The sequence below is a fragment of the Falco punctatus genome (genome assembly GCF_963210335.1).
Source record: "Falco punctatus genome assembly, chromosome: 9".
Classification (NCBI taxonomy): domain Eukaryota; kingdom Metazoa; phylum Chordata; class Aves; order Falconiformes; family Falconidae; genus Falco; species Falco punctatus.
This window is the reverse complement of record NC_137589.1, coordinates 36,955,031-36,971,852: the sequence shown is the minus strand read 5'-3', so window position 1 is coordinate 36,971,852 and position 16,822 is coordinate 36,955,031. Positions and strand designations below refer to the sequence as shown.

The 16,822-nt window shown below is 39.2% G+C and overlaps 2 protein-coding genes across 6 annotated transcripts in view; one reads left to right on the top strand and one right to left on the bottom strand.

Annotated features, from left to right (window-relative positions):
- PDZD8 (PDZ domain containing 8) overlaps nucleotides 1-5,351 on the top strand; it is a 59,427-nt gene extending 54,076 nt beyond the window's left edge. Inside the window, exon 5 of the mRNA XM_080403257.1 lies at nucleotides 713-5,351. Coding sequence (XP_080259383.1) covers nucleotides 713-2,910 — 2,198 coding nt within the window. The 3' untranslated portion in view covers nucleotides 2,911-5,351. The remainder of the gene's footprint in view (nucleotides 1-712) is intronic.
- The window catches only part of SLC18A2 (solute carrier family 18 member A2), a 35,056-nt gene continuing 21,673 nt past the window's right edge, over nucleotides 3,440-16,822 (bottom strand). For all 5 annotated transcript variants that reach the window (XM_080403267.1, XM_080403266.1, XM_080403270.1 and 2 more), the window contains 6 exons: nucleotides 14,052-14,130; nucleotides 13,754-13,805; nucleotides 13,280-13,343; nucleotides 12,104-12,223; nucleotides 11,414-11,547; nucleotides 3,440-8,804 (listed from right to left, as the gene is read on the bottom strand). In XM_080403267.1, coding sequence (XP_080259393.1) covers nucleotides 8,697-8,804; nucleotides 11,414-11,547; nucleotides 12,104-12,223; nucleotides 13,280-13,343; nucleotides 13,754-13,805; nucleotides 14,052-14,130 — 557 coding nt within the window. In that variant the 3' untranslated portion in view covers nucleotides 3,440-8,696. The remainder of the gene's footprint in view (nucleotides 8,805-11,413; nucleotides 11,548-12,103; nucleotides 12,224-13,279; nucleotides 13,344-13,753; nucleotides 13,806-14,051; nucleotides 14,131-16,822) is intronic.

Sequence of the window (16,822 nt, the reverse complement as noted above, 5' to 3'; positions counted from 1 at the left end):
TTGCATTGCACCAGTGATTTAAAAGGGTTTTGACTTGCTTTGAACAGGCAATTGGTGATTCCTCTAGAACAAGAGATTATTTTTACCTGACACCCTACATGACTTTATTTGGATTATGTGCTCGTTAAAGATATTTTAGCTTGCGTGTAATTTGTTGAATCTTACAATAGGCTGGAAATACTGTCAAATGGCTCTGAAAGTTCTGATGAGAAAGGTGATTGAGTTCACTGTTCAGCCACACTGAGAATGTAGCGTCATGCCTATATTTTATTAACATATTGGAACTATTTTCTTTGTTAGCTTGCTTCTGTTTTAATTAAAACTATGTTTAAAGAGATGTATCTCTTTTGAATAATTTGTTAAATGCCTGCCACTAAGTCCAAAGTTACAGTAAGACCAAAGTTAAAAAAGTTAGCATGTAACATCAACATTATTCTATAAGATTACAGCATTAATAACAAACAGCAAACTGGAGTATTTATGTTAGTATCTTTTCCAACTCCTGAAGTGATATATTTGTATGAATAAAATGGAAAGGGTCCATCTGTTACATTTCAATTAAGCTTTTCTGTCATAATTGACTTCCTCTGCTAGTGAGCAACAACAGTATTGCCACTATTAAAGAGCTAAACATGTTTGTTGACTATTTTTGACCATTTAGGTTGTTATCATAATAAAAATTTAACAACTTTGTCCTTTTTTTTTTTTTTAGGTGTTAAAATCACATCAACTGTCCAGGTGTTGAAGCTTATTAGACAGGCTGGGGACAGAGTTTTAGTCTTCTATGAAAGGCCTGTTGGGTACAACCAGCATGGTTCAGCACTGCAGGATGGGTTTGGACAATTAGAAGACACTGCTTTCTTGACACAGCCAGAAGATGACCAAGCTAGTTTATCAGCTGATGTTGATAACAGAGATTTTGATTCAGAATTTGAGGACTTAGCTTGCGAATCACCTGACCAAAAGGAAGATCTGCCAACAACTCAGTCTCCCAAACGTTCAGTAGTAATACTTGCTGCTAAACCCCTTGGAACTATATCTCCGATTCTGAATCGAAAGCTACATTTAGGAAGTTATCAGACAACATCAAAAACACAACAAAAAGATGGAGCTAAAGTGGCAACACCCAAAACTATTGAGAGTTCAGATGCATCGCAGCAATTGGGTAAACAATCGCAAGGATCTGGTACGAAGCCTCCTGTGCCACCTAGGCCACAAAGTAAGCCTGTTTTAACTACTAGTGAAACTCAGAATCTGTTAGAAACTGGAGGTGTGTCTTCTGAAAAACCAGAGAGGCCGCCTCCACCTACAAATAATGGAGAAAAATGTACAGAGAAGGTAATAAAGAATAACGATCAAATAGAAGATCCAGCGGTATCAAAAGTAATAACAGCACCAAAACAAGATACATTAAAAGATGGACTTTCAGAAAATACACGTAGTTACAAAGATAGTGGAGATGATCATCAAACATGGGAATCGCCAGAAATTCCTTACAAAGTCCGGCAAGGTCGATGGCCAAGGACGAGAACATCCTCCTGTCTATTTGAAGTAGAAGGATACCATAAGTACCTTAATGTTGCACTGTGGTGCAGAGACCCTTTTAAAGCAGGTGGGTTTATCTGCTTAGGATATGTAAGCATAAAACTTGAAGAAATTGCTTTAGATTGTATAGCTACATCCTCAATGGAATATATTAGAACATTTAAACTGGATGCTCCTGCACCTAAAGCAGCAGTCACCAGAACAGCATTGCGGAATTTGACAACCCATAAGGGATTCAATGAAAAATTTTGTTATGGCGATGTAACTTTACACTTCAAATATTTAAAAGAAGGTGAAATAGATGATTCAAACCTTCTCCTGGAGAAAGAAAAGGAATGTCACTTGGAAGAGGAAGCTCGTGCACTTCAGAAAGAGGATCCTTACTTGGGACAGGTTGTTTTTACAGAGAACAAGCATAATTTTCAAGACACTCAGTTTCAGAATCCAACTTGGTGTGATTATTGCAAAAAGAAAGTATGGACTAAAGCGGCTTCACAGTGCATGCTCTGCGCTTACGTTTGCCATAAAAAATGTCAAGAAAAATGTCTAACTGAGACGCCCTTTTGTGTAGGAGCTGAAAAGCGACTTGATCGAACTGCAGGAGGTTGTAGAGCAGAAGGGCAGGAAGCTCCCCAAGCTGCATCCTCTCGTGTGGATTCAGAAACTAAATCTGGTAACAGAACTACAGGTTTGACCAGGCATATCATCAATACAAGCACCCGTTTGTTAAACCTTCGTCAAGTCCCCAAAGCTCGCCTCTCTGAGCAAGGAACAGAGGTGGTAGAACCTTCGCCAAAGCACACACCAAACACTTCGGATAATGAAAGCAGTGATACTGAAATCAGTGGGCCCAGCAGTCCTTCAAAACGTGCAGCAGGTACTGGGATAAAACTGGTCCGAAAAGAGGGTGGTCTAGATGACAGTGTCTTCATTGCTGTTAAAGAAATTGGACGTGATCTTTACAGAAGTTTACCCACAGAGGAGCGTTTTCAGAAATTAGAATTTATGTTGGATAAGCTGCAGAACGAAATAGACCAGGAGCTGGAAAATAACAATTCACTGGTTAAAGAAGAAAAGGAGACAACCGATGCAAGGAAAAAAGCCTTGATTTCTGCTGCGCTGGCTAAGTCGGGTGAAAGACTGCAGGCCCTTACGCTGCTGATGATCCACTACAGGGCAGGCATTGAGGACATAGAGTCTTTGGAGAACATGTCATTAGAGCGGCAGGCCAAAAGGGTGACTAAAGATTCGGAGGAACCCAGTACAGCAGAAGAAATGGATAATGAAGATGTCAGTCTGATGGAGGCTCCAACATTCAACATCATATCAGAAGAACCAGTTGATCCACCTCTATCAGCAGACTGATATTTACATGTTTAGTCTTTGCAGGAATGGGCTAAAATACTTTGCACTTAATTAAAAACACACAAAAATTAAACTAAAACACTGGCATAATGTGTCCTGCTTCTCCACAGTTACTTGCCTGTGTAAGAGTACAGGTAATAATGGTTCTTCTCCAGCTACAGTACCATCATTTTGTTAAACAGGCTGGTTAAAACTACATTTTGGGGTTTATATTGGAAATTTATTTTTAATAACTTATTTTTATTTTTTCTAATTATGTAACCTTACCATTTCACATTAATGTGTGTGGTGTCCAATGGATTACTTGCCCCCCTACCCTCCCCGGATTGTTTGGGGTTGTTTCTTTTTTGAGCTAGTGTTTTCAACAGGAAACTGGCAAGATTTTCAAAATGTGTAGTTTCCATTGTATGATGAAAAAACTATAAGCTTGTTGCATGCCTAAGCTGATGACTGACACAGAAGTCACTGAGGGACCAGGCTTTAAAATGTTGATCATAGTTTTATTGTATGTCTTCTAAGTAGTTGCATATTTATTTTTTTTTGGCCAAACATATCATGAAAGCAAACAAAAGGTCTTTTGTCTGTTATTAATATTTACTGAAGTGAACATTGCGTATCATTTGTTTTCCATGTTTTTGTTAAATAAAAGAACTTTTCATAGTCTGTAATTAACATAAAATACAGTAATGCTATCCTAAAAAAAATCTTCCTTAGAACTTTGGGCTATTGTATCCTGATTGGGTAATATTAGATATCAAAATACATACCAGTATCTTGTGATAATTTAATTGGGAATATCTTTGAGGTAAGAGGCTGGTTGCCTTCCAGAACAAAATTCTATGTTTAAGTATTGTTGTATTATCTGATAACCTGATAGAGGAAGATTGTTCTTCACAAGAGTTGGAGGTTTCATTGCATTCTATGAAAAAGCGTGTAATGATGGTTTAAGTAATTTTAAAAAAATGAATTAATATTTTGCTGCTGACTATCATTTCAGAAAGCTTAAGGTACAAAACACTTTACAAAATAAGTAAACGGGTTCTCTCAGCTGTTCTCAGTAATCATATAGTGGTAAGTTACATTCAGCTTCTCAGCCAGAAGAGACAGTCGGAGCAGAAGGATCACCTTTGTCAGAAAAATATCCTGGAGTGTATATAACATGTTTTATTTGAGTCAAAATAAGTGAGTCCAGTAGAGATGAGGAAGAATTTCAGCCAGCAGCTTTTGAAAAGAACAATCTGGTTTTGTGCTATGTGTTAACTGTGGATCTTAGCATTGCGTGGCTAAGGCTGTTGTTATTTATTTCCCTGTAAACATGTCTTTGTTTCATCTTCTGTGTATTGAAATGCCATATAAAATATCATCTTTGGTTTAGGTACTGTGTTAGGTACTGGTATCATCATCACTGGTAGTAGAAAAAAAAAAAACGCTTTTGGAAATGGAGTTGAATCTAAGATAGTAAAATAACGCCTTTAAATTTTCAGGCAGTCTGTAATGGACCTCTCCGTTAGATTTGCTTCTCAGTTTATTTTTGTGATGGGCAAAATTAAGAAGCAGTGGCTTTCACAGATGGAAATTCATACTTGTAACTTCTAAACAAAACGGTTACTTCCGCTCTTGCAACTACTTGCACTTTTTTGTGAGTTCTGGGCAGTTGATACTTACTTAGCTGATGTATGGAAAACACTATCCATGCTACAATAGGCATGTGACACACTTCTGAAATTAAGCTTCAGCAAATAATCGCACAAAATTAGCTTCCCTTATTGACTAAAAGTTATTTAACCTGTACTTGCTTGAGATGTATATTAAGACTTGCCCACTCCATTTTCTTGGTGGCTTACCATTGGTGGTGATCTGCATTCAATCTCCATCAGTGTTTGCTCTTAGGGACTACTATAGAGATTTTCAAACATAGCCAAGTACTTCACTTAAACCCTGGTACACGTGAAGGAGCTGTGAAAACAATGCAAATACCGATCTCAAAAACACATCCATGGTTTTAAATTGACTTGCATAATATAGCGGGTAAGAAAAGCTGGATACAGTTTTCCTCATATAGTATTGCTAATGATGATTGTAAGAGAGAAATTAAACGTAGTGCAATATTTTTAAATATACCGAATGGAAAAAGGGCAAAACAGTTGTATTTTAGTGATAAGAAGGAAAACATAAATTCCTATCTGGCATTAATTATAATAAACGGTGAATCTCAAGGGGAAAATTGTAATAGTACATTCCTGATGTAATCTGTGCTTCATGCTTGACTGTAAATAGCTGAAAATAAAGAATACCACAGAAAACGAGAATATCTGGACTTAATGATATCTGAATAGGTGGCAGCTACACACATTTGCAGAAGATCTGCCTAATATGATTTTGTTGGCTATTATTTTATCATGAGAATAAGCTTTAATAAAATAGTTTTGCTAAATTATCAACTTCTTTGCATTGTGTTAATATTTTTTAAACATTTGTATTGCAGTTTATCATCTGAAGCCACTAAAAGGAAAGATCTCTGGGAGAAAAACACATTTTGCATTAAATAAAATACTGATGGCTGGATTAATTGGGCTTTTATGTATTCTTTCTATTTGCATATGCTTTTGGTTTTACTCACAGTTTAATAGGAAATTTCTTTTAAAAGTGGTGTTTCCAGTTGATTCTTTGTATAGCTAGAGAATCTTATAAAATGTTACGGATGTTTATGGTTGTTTAAGACCTCCAAGCACTGCACAAATAATAATTACAGTGGCAGCATTGGTGATAGTGACTACCACCAGAGTTACATTAGGGGAAAAAATTGTCAGAAAAATTCTTCTGACTTGCCCTGTCTTTCAGAAAATGTTAATGGATAACAACTAAACAAATGCTTACTGTTTACTAGCTCATTTTTATCTAATCAGCTTTTCTGTGTAACTCTCTGTCCTTGTTTTTTTTTCCCCTTAAATATGAAATGAAACATGTATGGAAGTTTACAACTACAGGGAAGGGCTCTGTAGTGGGAGCAAATCAACCAAGTGACTTTATCACACTTAAATTGACACAGATCAAAATATACAAAATATGAAAGAACCCAAACTATTCCAGGACAGAATGGGGTTTTTGTATGTTTTCTGTGACTAAAGTTCCTTCCTGAGTCTCAGCAAAAAGGGTTTGGTTACTTACTCCTCCAAAAGTCCAAAATTTAGAACAACTGCTAAGTATCTCTTCTAGGGGGGAAACATGGATGTCTGGGTGGCTCTTAACTCTGCCTTCCTCTAACTTCTTCTGGTGGACTGGGAGCAGAGGAAGAGCGTGGGAAACCAGACTGAGCTGTGTGGATCTGCTGAGCAAACTGGTAAGATGCTGGTTCATGATGCCCCAGTAGGAACTTGCCTTTATCTGCATTAGAGGAATGTGATCCATTAATCTCTCCCCCTCATACTTGATTGTGTTGCAGATTAATGTGAACTTTTCCTTAATTTTGATGTTCTCAAAAGTGTAAAACCAAGCCATGAAGTATAAAGCAAGCCATTCTGTGCTTTCTTTAAAGTATATATATAGGTTGCTACCTTTGCATTTCTTTCATACTTGTGAATTTAAGCAATACGTTTTGTTAATCTGGCAAATAAATGAACATATATGATAATTTAGAATTCTAACATTGGTATGTTAATTTCAAATTTAATTGAATTAACAATTTTTGGTGTTGACCAAAACAGGTCAATGAAGCCAAGTAAAATAACTTCTCTTGGAGCAAAGTTTTGAGTATCTAAATGATCTACAGTGTTAAAATCTGAACCTAATGTAAATACTCATCAGTCTGCACAAGTGTTACTTATTCAGTGGCAGAGAAGTACTCAATATATGACAGAACCTTGGTTTATGCTGTCTAATGTCTGTCTCCAAACACCTCTCTGCTTTGAAGGAAGGATGTCGATCTGTTACGTACTCAAAAGAATGTGACTGAAAATACACCATTACAAAAAATCTTTATGTGGAGTTTTCAAATCAACCATAGGATGTCTTGCTTGGCCTTTCACACCATTTAAGCCTTTTGCTTGTGATGTTTTCTCAGAATCTTCCCCCTTATTTAAGGAACATACAGGGGTGGTGCTGGTACTGCACATTTTGGCCGTAGCTGTTTCCCAAAAGCTAAATCTGAGCAGCAGCCCAGGACTGATCTGTGGAAGCTATTGCAGTTACTTAAACAAGTTGCATGTATTTATGACCTGGAGTGAAAACGTTTGTCCTGAGTTACAAATGGACTGGAAATGAGAAGTGTTTTTCCCAAGACCTAAAATATTTGTTGTTTTTTTTTCCCCCCAGGATACAGTAAAACAGAATGCATAAGGCAAATGATGAGGGGGATTCTTTCTTTCTTTATTATTCTTACTTTATTACAATAGATCATGAACTTCTTTCAGATAACTTTATTTTAATGCAGTCTGAACGCATAATTATTGACAAAGCAATACTTGAAGGTCTGGTCCACTATATTTTTCATATTTTCTGACCATAGTATATATGCTTTACAAAACTATATGTAAACATAGTATCTATGCTGTCGTACATAAAACATCTGCACGTACATGAAAGAAGGCACATAAAGATTTTAATTTTATTGATGAAAAGATACACCACTGCTAATGAGGACATGGGGATTGGTTTAAAATGTTCTCTCAAAGTCTGATTTTTCTCACTGCAGAAAGGAGCTGCCTAATACAGTGCTTCACCTGCATTATACTGTGTTCCCAAATGGTAAGAGCTATTGGCAATAAACTGGTCATTTTTTTCATTATTTTTAGCAAAGTTGAAGGTGTGTGTGCAAATACAGAACAGATTTTTGTTGGAACTGCTGAAGTTGCTAGCTTACTTTTGGTACATGCTAAAGTTAAATACTATGATACTGCAGCTTTTCTTAACCAGTCACTTAAGATGCATCTAAAATGAAGTTGGGATATGTTAAAACTCAAAAGATTCAAAAGATAGAAATATAAAAAGTACCTTTATGCTGTTCATATTCCCTTTAAGGGAAGGGAACAGTGCACATTTGTATCTACTTGTTTACCTGGTGTAGTGTGTTTTGGGGGCTTCATATTGCACAACTGGTTAACAAAACTTCATTAAATACTGCTGACTAACAGCAATGCACTCATCTGTTTAAAATACTGTTTTCCACAATATTCCATGAGTGTTTCAGGGAGAACTCGTTTTTTCTAAATTGGCAATGAAGTTGTGTCTTTTATTTATTATGTATATTATGACCTAAAGTTGATCAAAAAAGTGATAATGATATCCACACTAAATTCCAGCCGTTGGCTCCTCTCAGTGTACTTACAAGGGTGCAATTTAAAAGGATGTAAATTAGATAGGTTTTCTTTGAGCTTTGCTACTTTTTTACCCCCTTCCAATTAAATAAGAAAGATCCGAGTTCGTGGCAGTAACTTATGACTCCAAAGTAAGAAACATTGTATGTCAACGAGTTGGCTTTAAAAACCAAATAGTTAAAACTGACATTTATACAGATTTATACTACACATTTAATAAAAAATATAGTGTAATATTCAATAAAATTAAATACACAAAATAAAGATTAACGCTATACAAACCCTCTATAAAAGCTTCCCCACCCCCCCATAAGGCGGTTAGCAGTCTGCTTTGTAACCATGGGCAATTAATAATATAGCTTTGGTTTTTTTGACCATTTCACTATTAGATGTACAGTACAACTATGAGGATGAGATGTTTCACATGAAACACTGCATTTTGTACACCAAACTATGTTATATGGCTTTTTCATGTTACTCATCGCTTTCGTATTCTTCTTCATCACCTATGGGGTAGGACTGGATGTTGTTCTGGGTATACATTTTTGTTTTCACAGGACAGTTGTGATCCATGAGTATTGCCTAAAAGAAAACAGTACAGCTGTTAAGTGTTTCTGCTTAGCTGCCTCTGCCACACAGCCATGCTGCTGTGTCCATCGGTCTGGGATTCGCCTCCCCTCCCTGAAAGCAGAACCTGGACTGATTTCAGAGCCAGTCAAGTCCACAGCTCTGTGTGAGGTGGGAGCTTGGCCCTGAAGGCATCACCAGCACATTTCTGGTACTGGAACCAGTATTTCAGCACATGTATTAAACTGAAATACTTCTGCCTGCTCTCCACTTACACTAATTTGCCTCTCCTATATTTAATCTCCATCCATTAAAATCTGGATGGCTGAGCCAGAGAAGCCTTACTGCCTCCAGCCGAGTCTCCCTTACTGGCTTTTCTTTTCCCACCCCTTTCTGTGGAGCTCCAGAGCAGCATCACCAGGCTCTGCCGGAAGTGGTGGCCATAATATTGTGACCTGACAGCCATGGCAAGCTGAGTGGCTATCATATGTAGGGGCCAGCTACAATACTACATTCTTTGTCCTAGGAAAAATTCATCCCAATCAGTCTCTGTCCTTGAAGCAGTTGTGTAGCACATTTCATGCTGAAGGTGATTGAGTTTGGTTTTTTGATTAATCACACCAAGAGCACAAAGCAGGGGCTCTCCTTTTGCCTCTCTCCAACCCCAGAGGTGGCAGCACATCTGTCATTGCCACAAGCTACTTTGGGAACAGATGTCCCTTTGCATTTACAGGCGTGGTGTGGGGGGCAGGCAGTGGAAGGTGCTTAAGCCAAGGGGAGAGATCCTGTTCCTTCAGTGATTACCATGCTACAAGTGAAACCCTGGCAGTGACCAGGGAAGCACATGATAAACTTCATAGCACTAGCAGCTTTTTTTTTTTCTTTGGTCTTTCTATTCCTTGGCCACTGAAAAAAAAAAAAAAACCAAAACCAAAAACAAACAACCAAAAAAACCCCAAAACATCAATGCAGTCTGCAAAGGTCATGACAAGGTATTAACCAAAATGTCCAGGATTCTGCAGTCCAAATATGTGCAAAATGAAAGGTCTCTGGCCCCACGTATGCTGCTCTTTCATCAAGATTCATTTCTCTGCCTTCTGTTCTGCTCATGCCAGTACAAAGCGTGAGCAGCACACACAGCTCATTCTCTCCTTACCTTGCAGAGATGTGATGCTGCATAGCATGACCATGGCCATGCAAAATTACATTTTCTTTTCACCTGAGTAAAAAGCTAGAAACTACATTTTGGCCCCAGGTCAACCTTGTTCAGCAAGAAAAAGGATGGAGGACTCGACCCAGAGATGGTGACAGATGTTGCAGCAAAGACTGGTACATGTTTTCCAGGATTTTCCCAGCCCTGGAATCACAACAGGGATTGTTCAGTATACTGACTGCACTGCCTTGTGATTCCTTTGGGAGCTTCCTGTCTTTTTGCGGAGCTGAAGATGCCTAGTGAGCAAGGCAATGGACCCCCTCCTGCAGTAAGAGGGCTTTTGACCCTGATCCAGTATAAATCTGTAGGAACAGCAACTGCAACAGCAGCATAGGGGAGCAGATAAACGACATTATATGAAAGGGTAGAATGAGCTACAGAAATGGGAAAGGAAGGGAGGAGAATGGTGTAGGCGGGGTAACAAAGGAAAGGACCAAAGCAGGAATCTATCTTTTTCTGAGTGACAGGCTAAGCAAACAGTGAGCAATAGGAGTGAAGGAGAGAAACATTCCTGCAGGCACATTCATGGGTGTCTTGGGGTAGAACTGATGGATTAAGTAGGGGAACTCCTCACTTCAGGTCTTGTGGGAAGTAGATATTTACATTTACTCAGCAAATGTGAACATCAACAGGGGAAAAGCCTGTTAAAGGCTGTTAATCACAGTGTCATTTTATACTCTGGTCTCTTAGCCCGTAATTTTAGAGCTGTATTACTGCCTGCCCCGAGTCTCATCCCTAGATAGCCACTGCAGGCTGCAGGGGACTGGGCAAGGTGCTGATTTGGCCAAGCACCACTCTTAGACACCATACAGCAGCTGGGGAACAGTGACTGCTCTAGAAAATTAAGTCATTGGCAAATTTATATTAAAAAAAATAATGCAGGATATGACCCGTGGTACAGATAGGGTAAGAGAAGCCATTAGTTTGCAAGGGCAAGTGATCTGTATGGAGGGAGAAGGAGTAGGAAAAAATATGATGCAAAAATACACTGTTGAGGACTGTGGGGAAAAAACAGGTTGAGGCACACAAAGGAATAAATCAAAATTGGGTGCCAATTCTGACACTTCAAGGAAGACAAAAGTAGCTTTCATACTGCCTGCACCACAGCATATGCTGTTGCAGATGCATGCCTGCTGACCCTGTTTTATGATAATAAAATTTGTGACTTTAACATGTGAGTAATAAAAAGCTTTTCTTTATACATCTTGGACATAAAAAGAAAGGGGAGTTCATTCCAAAAATGATGCATGAGGGGGAAATAAACTATGCTGGTCCCCTTTTGGGGACATTAGAGGCAAAGATGCAGAAAAAAGTTATAATTCGATTCACCACAAAAAAAAACCAAAAACAAAAACACCACACACAAAAAAAGAAAACTGAAACCAAAAGAAAGAAACCACATTATGCTTACCATTTTCTCCTCTTTGGCAGGTGGACTTCGAAGGAAAAAGCACAGGGGAGCAAAGAGGATATCCACAATCCCTATAATCGTCATGAGCCATGGAAATCCAATGGCCTTTGCAATGGCACCACCAGCAGAAGGACCTTATATTAATAAAAAACCTTTTCTGAAGATCATTCAGACACAAAATCTGCAGCACTCAATTTAGACAACAGTAATTTTATATACAAAAGTCCCACTTTACAAACTGATTTGAGGAATATAAAGACATCTTTGTAATTATAACATAAACCTCTCCTGGTTCCATACTCCACATTCATTGAATAAATCAAAAATGCTCCTAGAGGCATCTGTATCATGTGCTCAGGGAGGCAGGGGGTCAGTGGGGAGTTATTCCCCTCGCAGACTATTAGGAGCATAGCTGTAGTAGCAGTTTCAAATGTTCCTCTTTCCTACTGATATCCTATCTGCGTTCAGTGCCTGACACCTTCAAGCCTCTTATAGCTGATGAAGCTGAGTATGGCATCACAGCAGAGGAGGGGAACAGATGCCAAACAATTCCCTCTGCTTTTATTTCTTGTAGAAAATAAGAAACCCCTGCTCTTAAAGCCTGCGAATGCCACTGGGATTCACACCTGGCATTGTAGCATATTCTCTTTTTTTAACTGTGCATTGTAGGCAGCAAAAAGCTGGACTTACCTATGGCAAAGCCCATGCAAAAGGCAACATCGGCTATTGCGTACACACTGCCATAGACAGATACGTGACGCAGATCTACGAGGTAGCCCATAATTGGCATCATGGATGAGTCCACCATTCCTGGTTGTGAGGGAGGGAAACATATTTCAGGAAAATACTGCCTTTTTAAATTATTTTAATGTCTTTGCCAACTACGTGCTAAGAAGAGATGCAAAAGCAACTAAAAGAATACTTGTTCTTAAATAAGCAAAAGATTTGCATAAAAAATAGACTGTATTATTCATGCTTTGTATGGACTTTACTGTGTCTGAGGTCATGTATGGGCATGTGTAGACGTGTAGGTGACACTTGTCAGAGGACAAGAGATATACAAGCTTAGGTGGTACCAACCACTTGCCTGCAACTGTGCATGCAAAGGCTCCCACCTCCCATTACCAGCCAAGCAGCTTTCCCTTACGGGAAGTACTGCAGGCCTAAAAGATTGCATTAGCTTCCAGTCAATCAAAATTATTATGGTGATTTTAACATGCCTTTTGAGCCACACCGTCATCACTAGCAAGAAACACGCACAAGGCAGATGAAAAAACTGCTGAGATACTGTGGATCTGTAGTTGTGCCTGTACTTCTGTCCGAACTACACATCCTTCACGCGTGAAGATGCCCCAGAGCATCGGCTGACCAGCCAAGTGCTAGGCACCAAGCCATGGTTCCCACTCCAGGCTGGCTGCGTGGTCCAGCATGAGCAAAGTTCTACTTGAAGAAGACTACTTGCACATGGGCTTGGGGATTCCTATCTGATGAACAAAAATTTAAGACTGTTTTTTTCTTTTTTTTATGAAAACGGCTATATAATTTTTTTTCCCCGATGGGGAACACTGGGGCTTTGGCCATGTGTGGCTTTATTTGTGAAAACAACGTATGCATTCCTAGACAATTTGAAAGATCTGTTTACGTCGATGGAGCAATTCTGGACAGATTTCAGAATCCAGCTTGTCTAATAGCAGCCTGGTTCAATCTGCCAGAGCACCGTTCTCTAATCCTTCTTGCTCTACCTACCAGTTTGGGCCACAGCTTAGGCTTCACTACTGTCAGACCAGAATGGTAACGCAACTGATTTTCCACGTAACTTCATATAAAATAATTTTTACACAAACAACAGACTGTAAGAAGTCTTACCAATGGCAAATCCAACTCCAAAATTTGGTGCTATGAGCCCATAAATGTTTTTAGCAAACGGTACCTGCAAAGGAAATTTCAGGCAGTTAATTATGTCACACTGCACATGCTAATGAATTAGTTTTCTTTTTGCAAGATAAATTCTCCAAGTAGTTACAGCACACTTTGTACAGATGTGACAGAGTCTGATCCTTGCGCTGGGCTACTGTTTCAGACACCTGTGCCATTAAACCACTAACACACTTAGAACAAAATGTTGATCACCCTCCTTTCAGAGCCATTCTTCCTTAAAATAACTGAAGCACTGAAATTTGAAAGCACTCAAAACTCTGATCTGGAACCTATTAACTATGCATTGTTTAATAATGTATCATAAAGCAGAAACTTCAGCAAAATCTCACGGGGAAAGCACATATTTGAAGATGAACAGATGAACATTTACATGGTTTGAAAGATACATGATCTTCTACTTACACATAAAATACTTATTCCCACGATTAGCATCCCAAGCAAAGCACAAAGCCACCTATCAAAGAAGAAACATCATTCAGAAATCAGTGATATGGAGAGGGTAGAGCTGATCCTGAACATTTCAAAGTTACGTCTAAAGTGGCGAGTTACACAACCAAAGTCGCAACATGTTCAAAAAAACAATTTTGTTACTGTAGAGCAAACTTTAATAATTTCTGCTATCAATAAACTACCCTGGGAAACACTGAAAATGGTACAGGAACAAGCTGGAAGATTATGAGTATTTTTAAATCTAGCATACCTTCCTACTTTGTGCGCAAGTATCCCAAAAAGATTAGTCCCAATGAGATAAGAGATACTGGCTGGAAGAAAAGCAACGCCTGAAAAATATGAATGAGATGTGTTATCAGCACAGATTTTAGTGAAGTGTTCAAAGAAACTAATAAATTCCAGACACTGCAATTTTGTTCTGAATGCATCTCACAGAGCCTTTGTGCTTAGCCCAGAGAATCAAATATCCGGTTTGTTGCAGCCTTCTCATGAAATCTAAGGGCACCATCTATGACATGCGGGAGTGATGTGACGCCTTTGGAAAGACTTTTTCAGCATCAGCTAAAAGAACTGGTATGGGAGAGGGGATGGAACAACAAAGAGCAAAAAGTTTATATCTAACTATAATAAGCTTTGGGATAGGTCAAGGAAAGCAGCTCTTGCATGGCTTATGGAGCATATGCTCCACACGTGCAGCAAGCCTGGAGCGGTCAGGGGTGGGTGAAGCCCTCCCTGGAGGGGGGAACAGCACTGCTGCAGTGGCTTTGCAAGTCACAGGCCCCTTCCAAGCCTGTGAATGCCGTGAGGCCTCAGGGTACAGGCAAGTTTGCAATGCTGGGATATGGTCCTTGGTCAAGCAGCCACTGAAGTTAAGCATGTATCAATAATGCAAAGGGGAAAAACCCTTAAATACATGGTTTGGAAATTATTTAGCCAATATATTTACAGTAAAAGTTAATTAAAGAAAACCAGTTATTGTTTTAAATTAAAAATCTATCTGTAGCAACTTGCAGATGAGGGCACCCAAGCAAATTCCTTCTGACCCTGATGGGAGGGTACCCAGACCCTTCCATCTCCCACACATCCACTAGGAAAAACATACTGTTGGGACCAGCAATTGTTTCTAGTCTCGAGGTTTCCACAGCAGCAGCTGTACCTGAAGCAGATGCTGCCTGCATGCTGGCCAGAAATACCTCTGATTTAAAAGCCAGTTACAGCCTGTACTTGAGGATTCATCCTCTCCCTACACGTAAGTCGCAGGGCAGGACCCAGCCGGAGGGGAGATGTCAAAGGAAGAAACACTAACGGCGAGTGCGGCGTGCCGTTGCCTCGGCTGCCTGGAGAGCACCAGGCAGGATGCTGTGGGAGCAGGGGCTGCCCTTGAGGGGAAGGCATTGTATGAAAAAATATCCGAGAGGCAAAGGAACAGGGTGGCTGTGCCTAAAGCTGGATCCTTGTGCGACGGTGTTGGATGGTTCATGTATCCTGGAAGAAATTACACTTTTTTTCTGTTCCTGTTAGATTTTGCATCATCTTAAGAAAAATAAAACTGGGAAACCTGACAAAACTGGGAAAGCCTGACAAATGAGCGCATGCCACCACGTTTGGTCACTGTTAAGCCAGGTAATTCGGATTTAGAAAGCAGCTGTGACATTATGGTACAGAATCGTACCATTTCCTTTAAGTGTATATGCTCCTCATCCTTCACCAAGACAACATAGATTTTCTCATTTCCTGCCTATCCATCTTCCTTCCTATCTCTCTGATATTCATAAGAAAAAAAAAAAAATCAAGAGGTAATTTTTAGCACAGCAATATCCTGTGATTAAAATCCTTGCAGGTTACAATGGTGATACTGGGGAAACGTTTTCACCTGCGTAACCGCAGCTGCTTCAGTACCACCTGGAGCTATCTGCTTGTACCAAACAGTCACGTGTAGCAGACCTTGACAGATGTAAAAAAACCCTAAAATAATAATACTGCAAAGGCTTGTTAAATAAGACTTGCAGGTTGGTGTGTAAGCTGTGGTATACTGAAGCAGAACTGTAATTTTCTAAATAAGCTTTTTATGCACAGTAACATTAATTGATCAAATCAAGGTTCTTTATACCTTCTTCAGATAATGCTTCAAACAGCTGGATCTCCAAATTGCGTAAGATAATAATTTGCTTAAAACCCTGCAGCTCAAGATATAATTTAAGAGGCTTAAAAACTTTAATTAATGCTGTCAAATCAGACAAAGCATAATGGAGTCAATTACTTATATCATTAAGGGGTAAAATTAGTCTTAATTTAAAATGGATATTTTCCTTCTAGGAACCTCTATTCAACTAAGAGATTTGTAAATCTCATTTGTGTTGCACCAATAATATGAAACTAGCGAGGGAGGCAGATAAGCAATCTTTCTTTTTCTTCATGAGGTTTAAAATGTCTAAGTTTGTGTGATAACTTTGCTATATCACAGGCTAGCAGTGTTCAACAGTACAGCAGCACATTAAGGACTGCTCCCTGTGGCCACCCTAGATCTGAGTTGCAATGATTAGAACTAAGGTTTGTGCTTTCTGTATGGTGTAGGGATGCTTACATTAACATAGAGTAGTCAGATGCTAGCTGAACATAATTTTCATAAAGAATTTTTCTTTTCCTTTCAAATACCCAATATTGATATTAAAAAAATACCCTTGTGAAATGTCCCAGCACAGAATACTTAATTAAATTTATCAAATAGATACATGTTGCATTTGTAACGGTAACTCTTTCCTACAAGCTAACACAAAGGCAAACGTTGGTCAGGCTGATGCAGAGGACCAGCACGATCCGTCATGGCACATGGAGGGCAGACACCCCCCACCCGAGAGGATTTGCATCAGCCTCCTACGCACAGTTTGGCACTCGCTGCAAATTAGTCCATTTTCTTTTCTTTTTCCCTCCTGCTCACCTCAAAGAGAAAGTAACTGCCCCACTTTTACTCTCTAATCTAACCTGATCCATGGGACACAGTTCCAGTTTGCCTGTGGACAC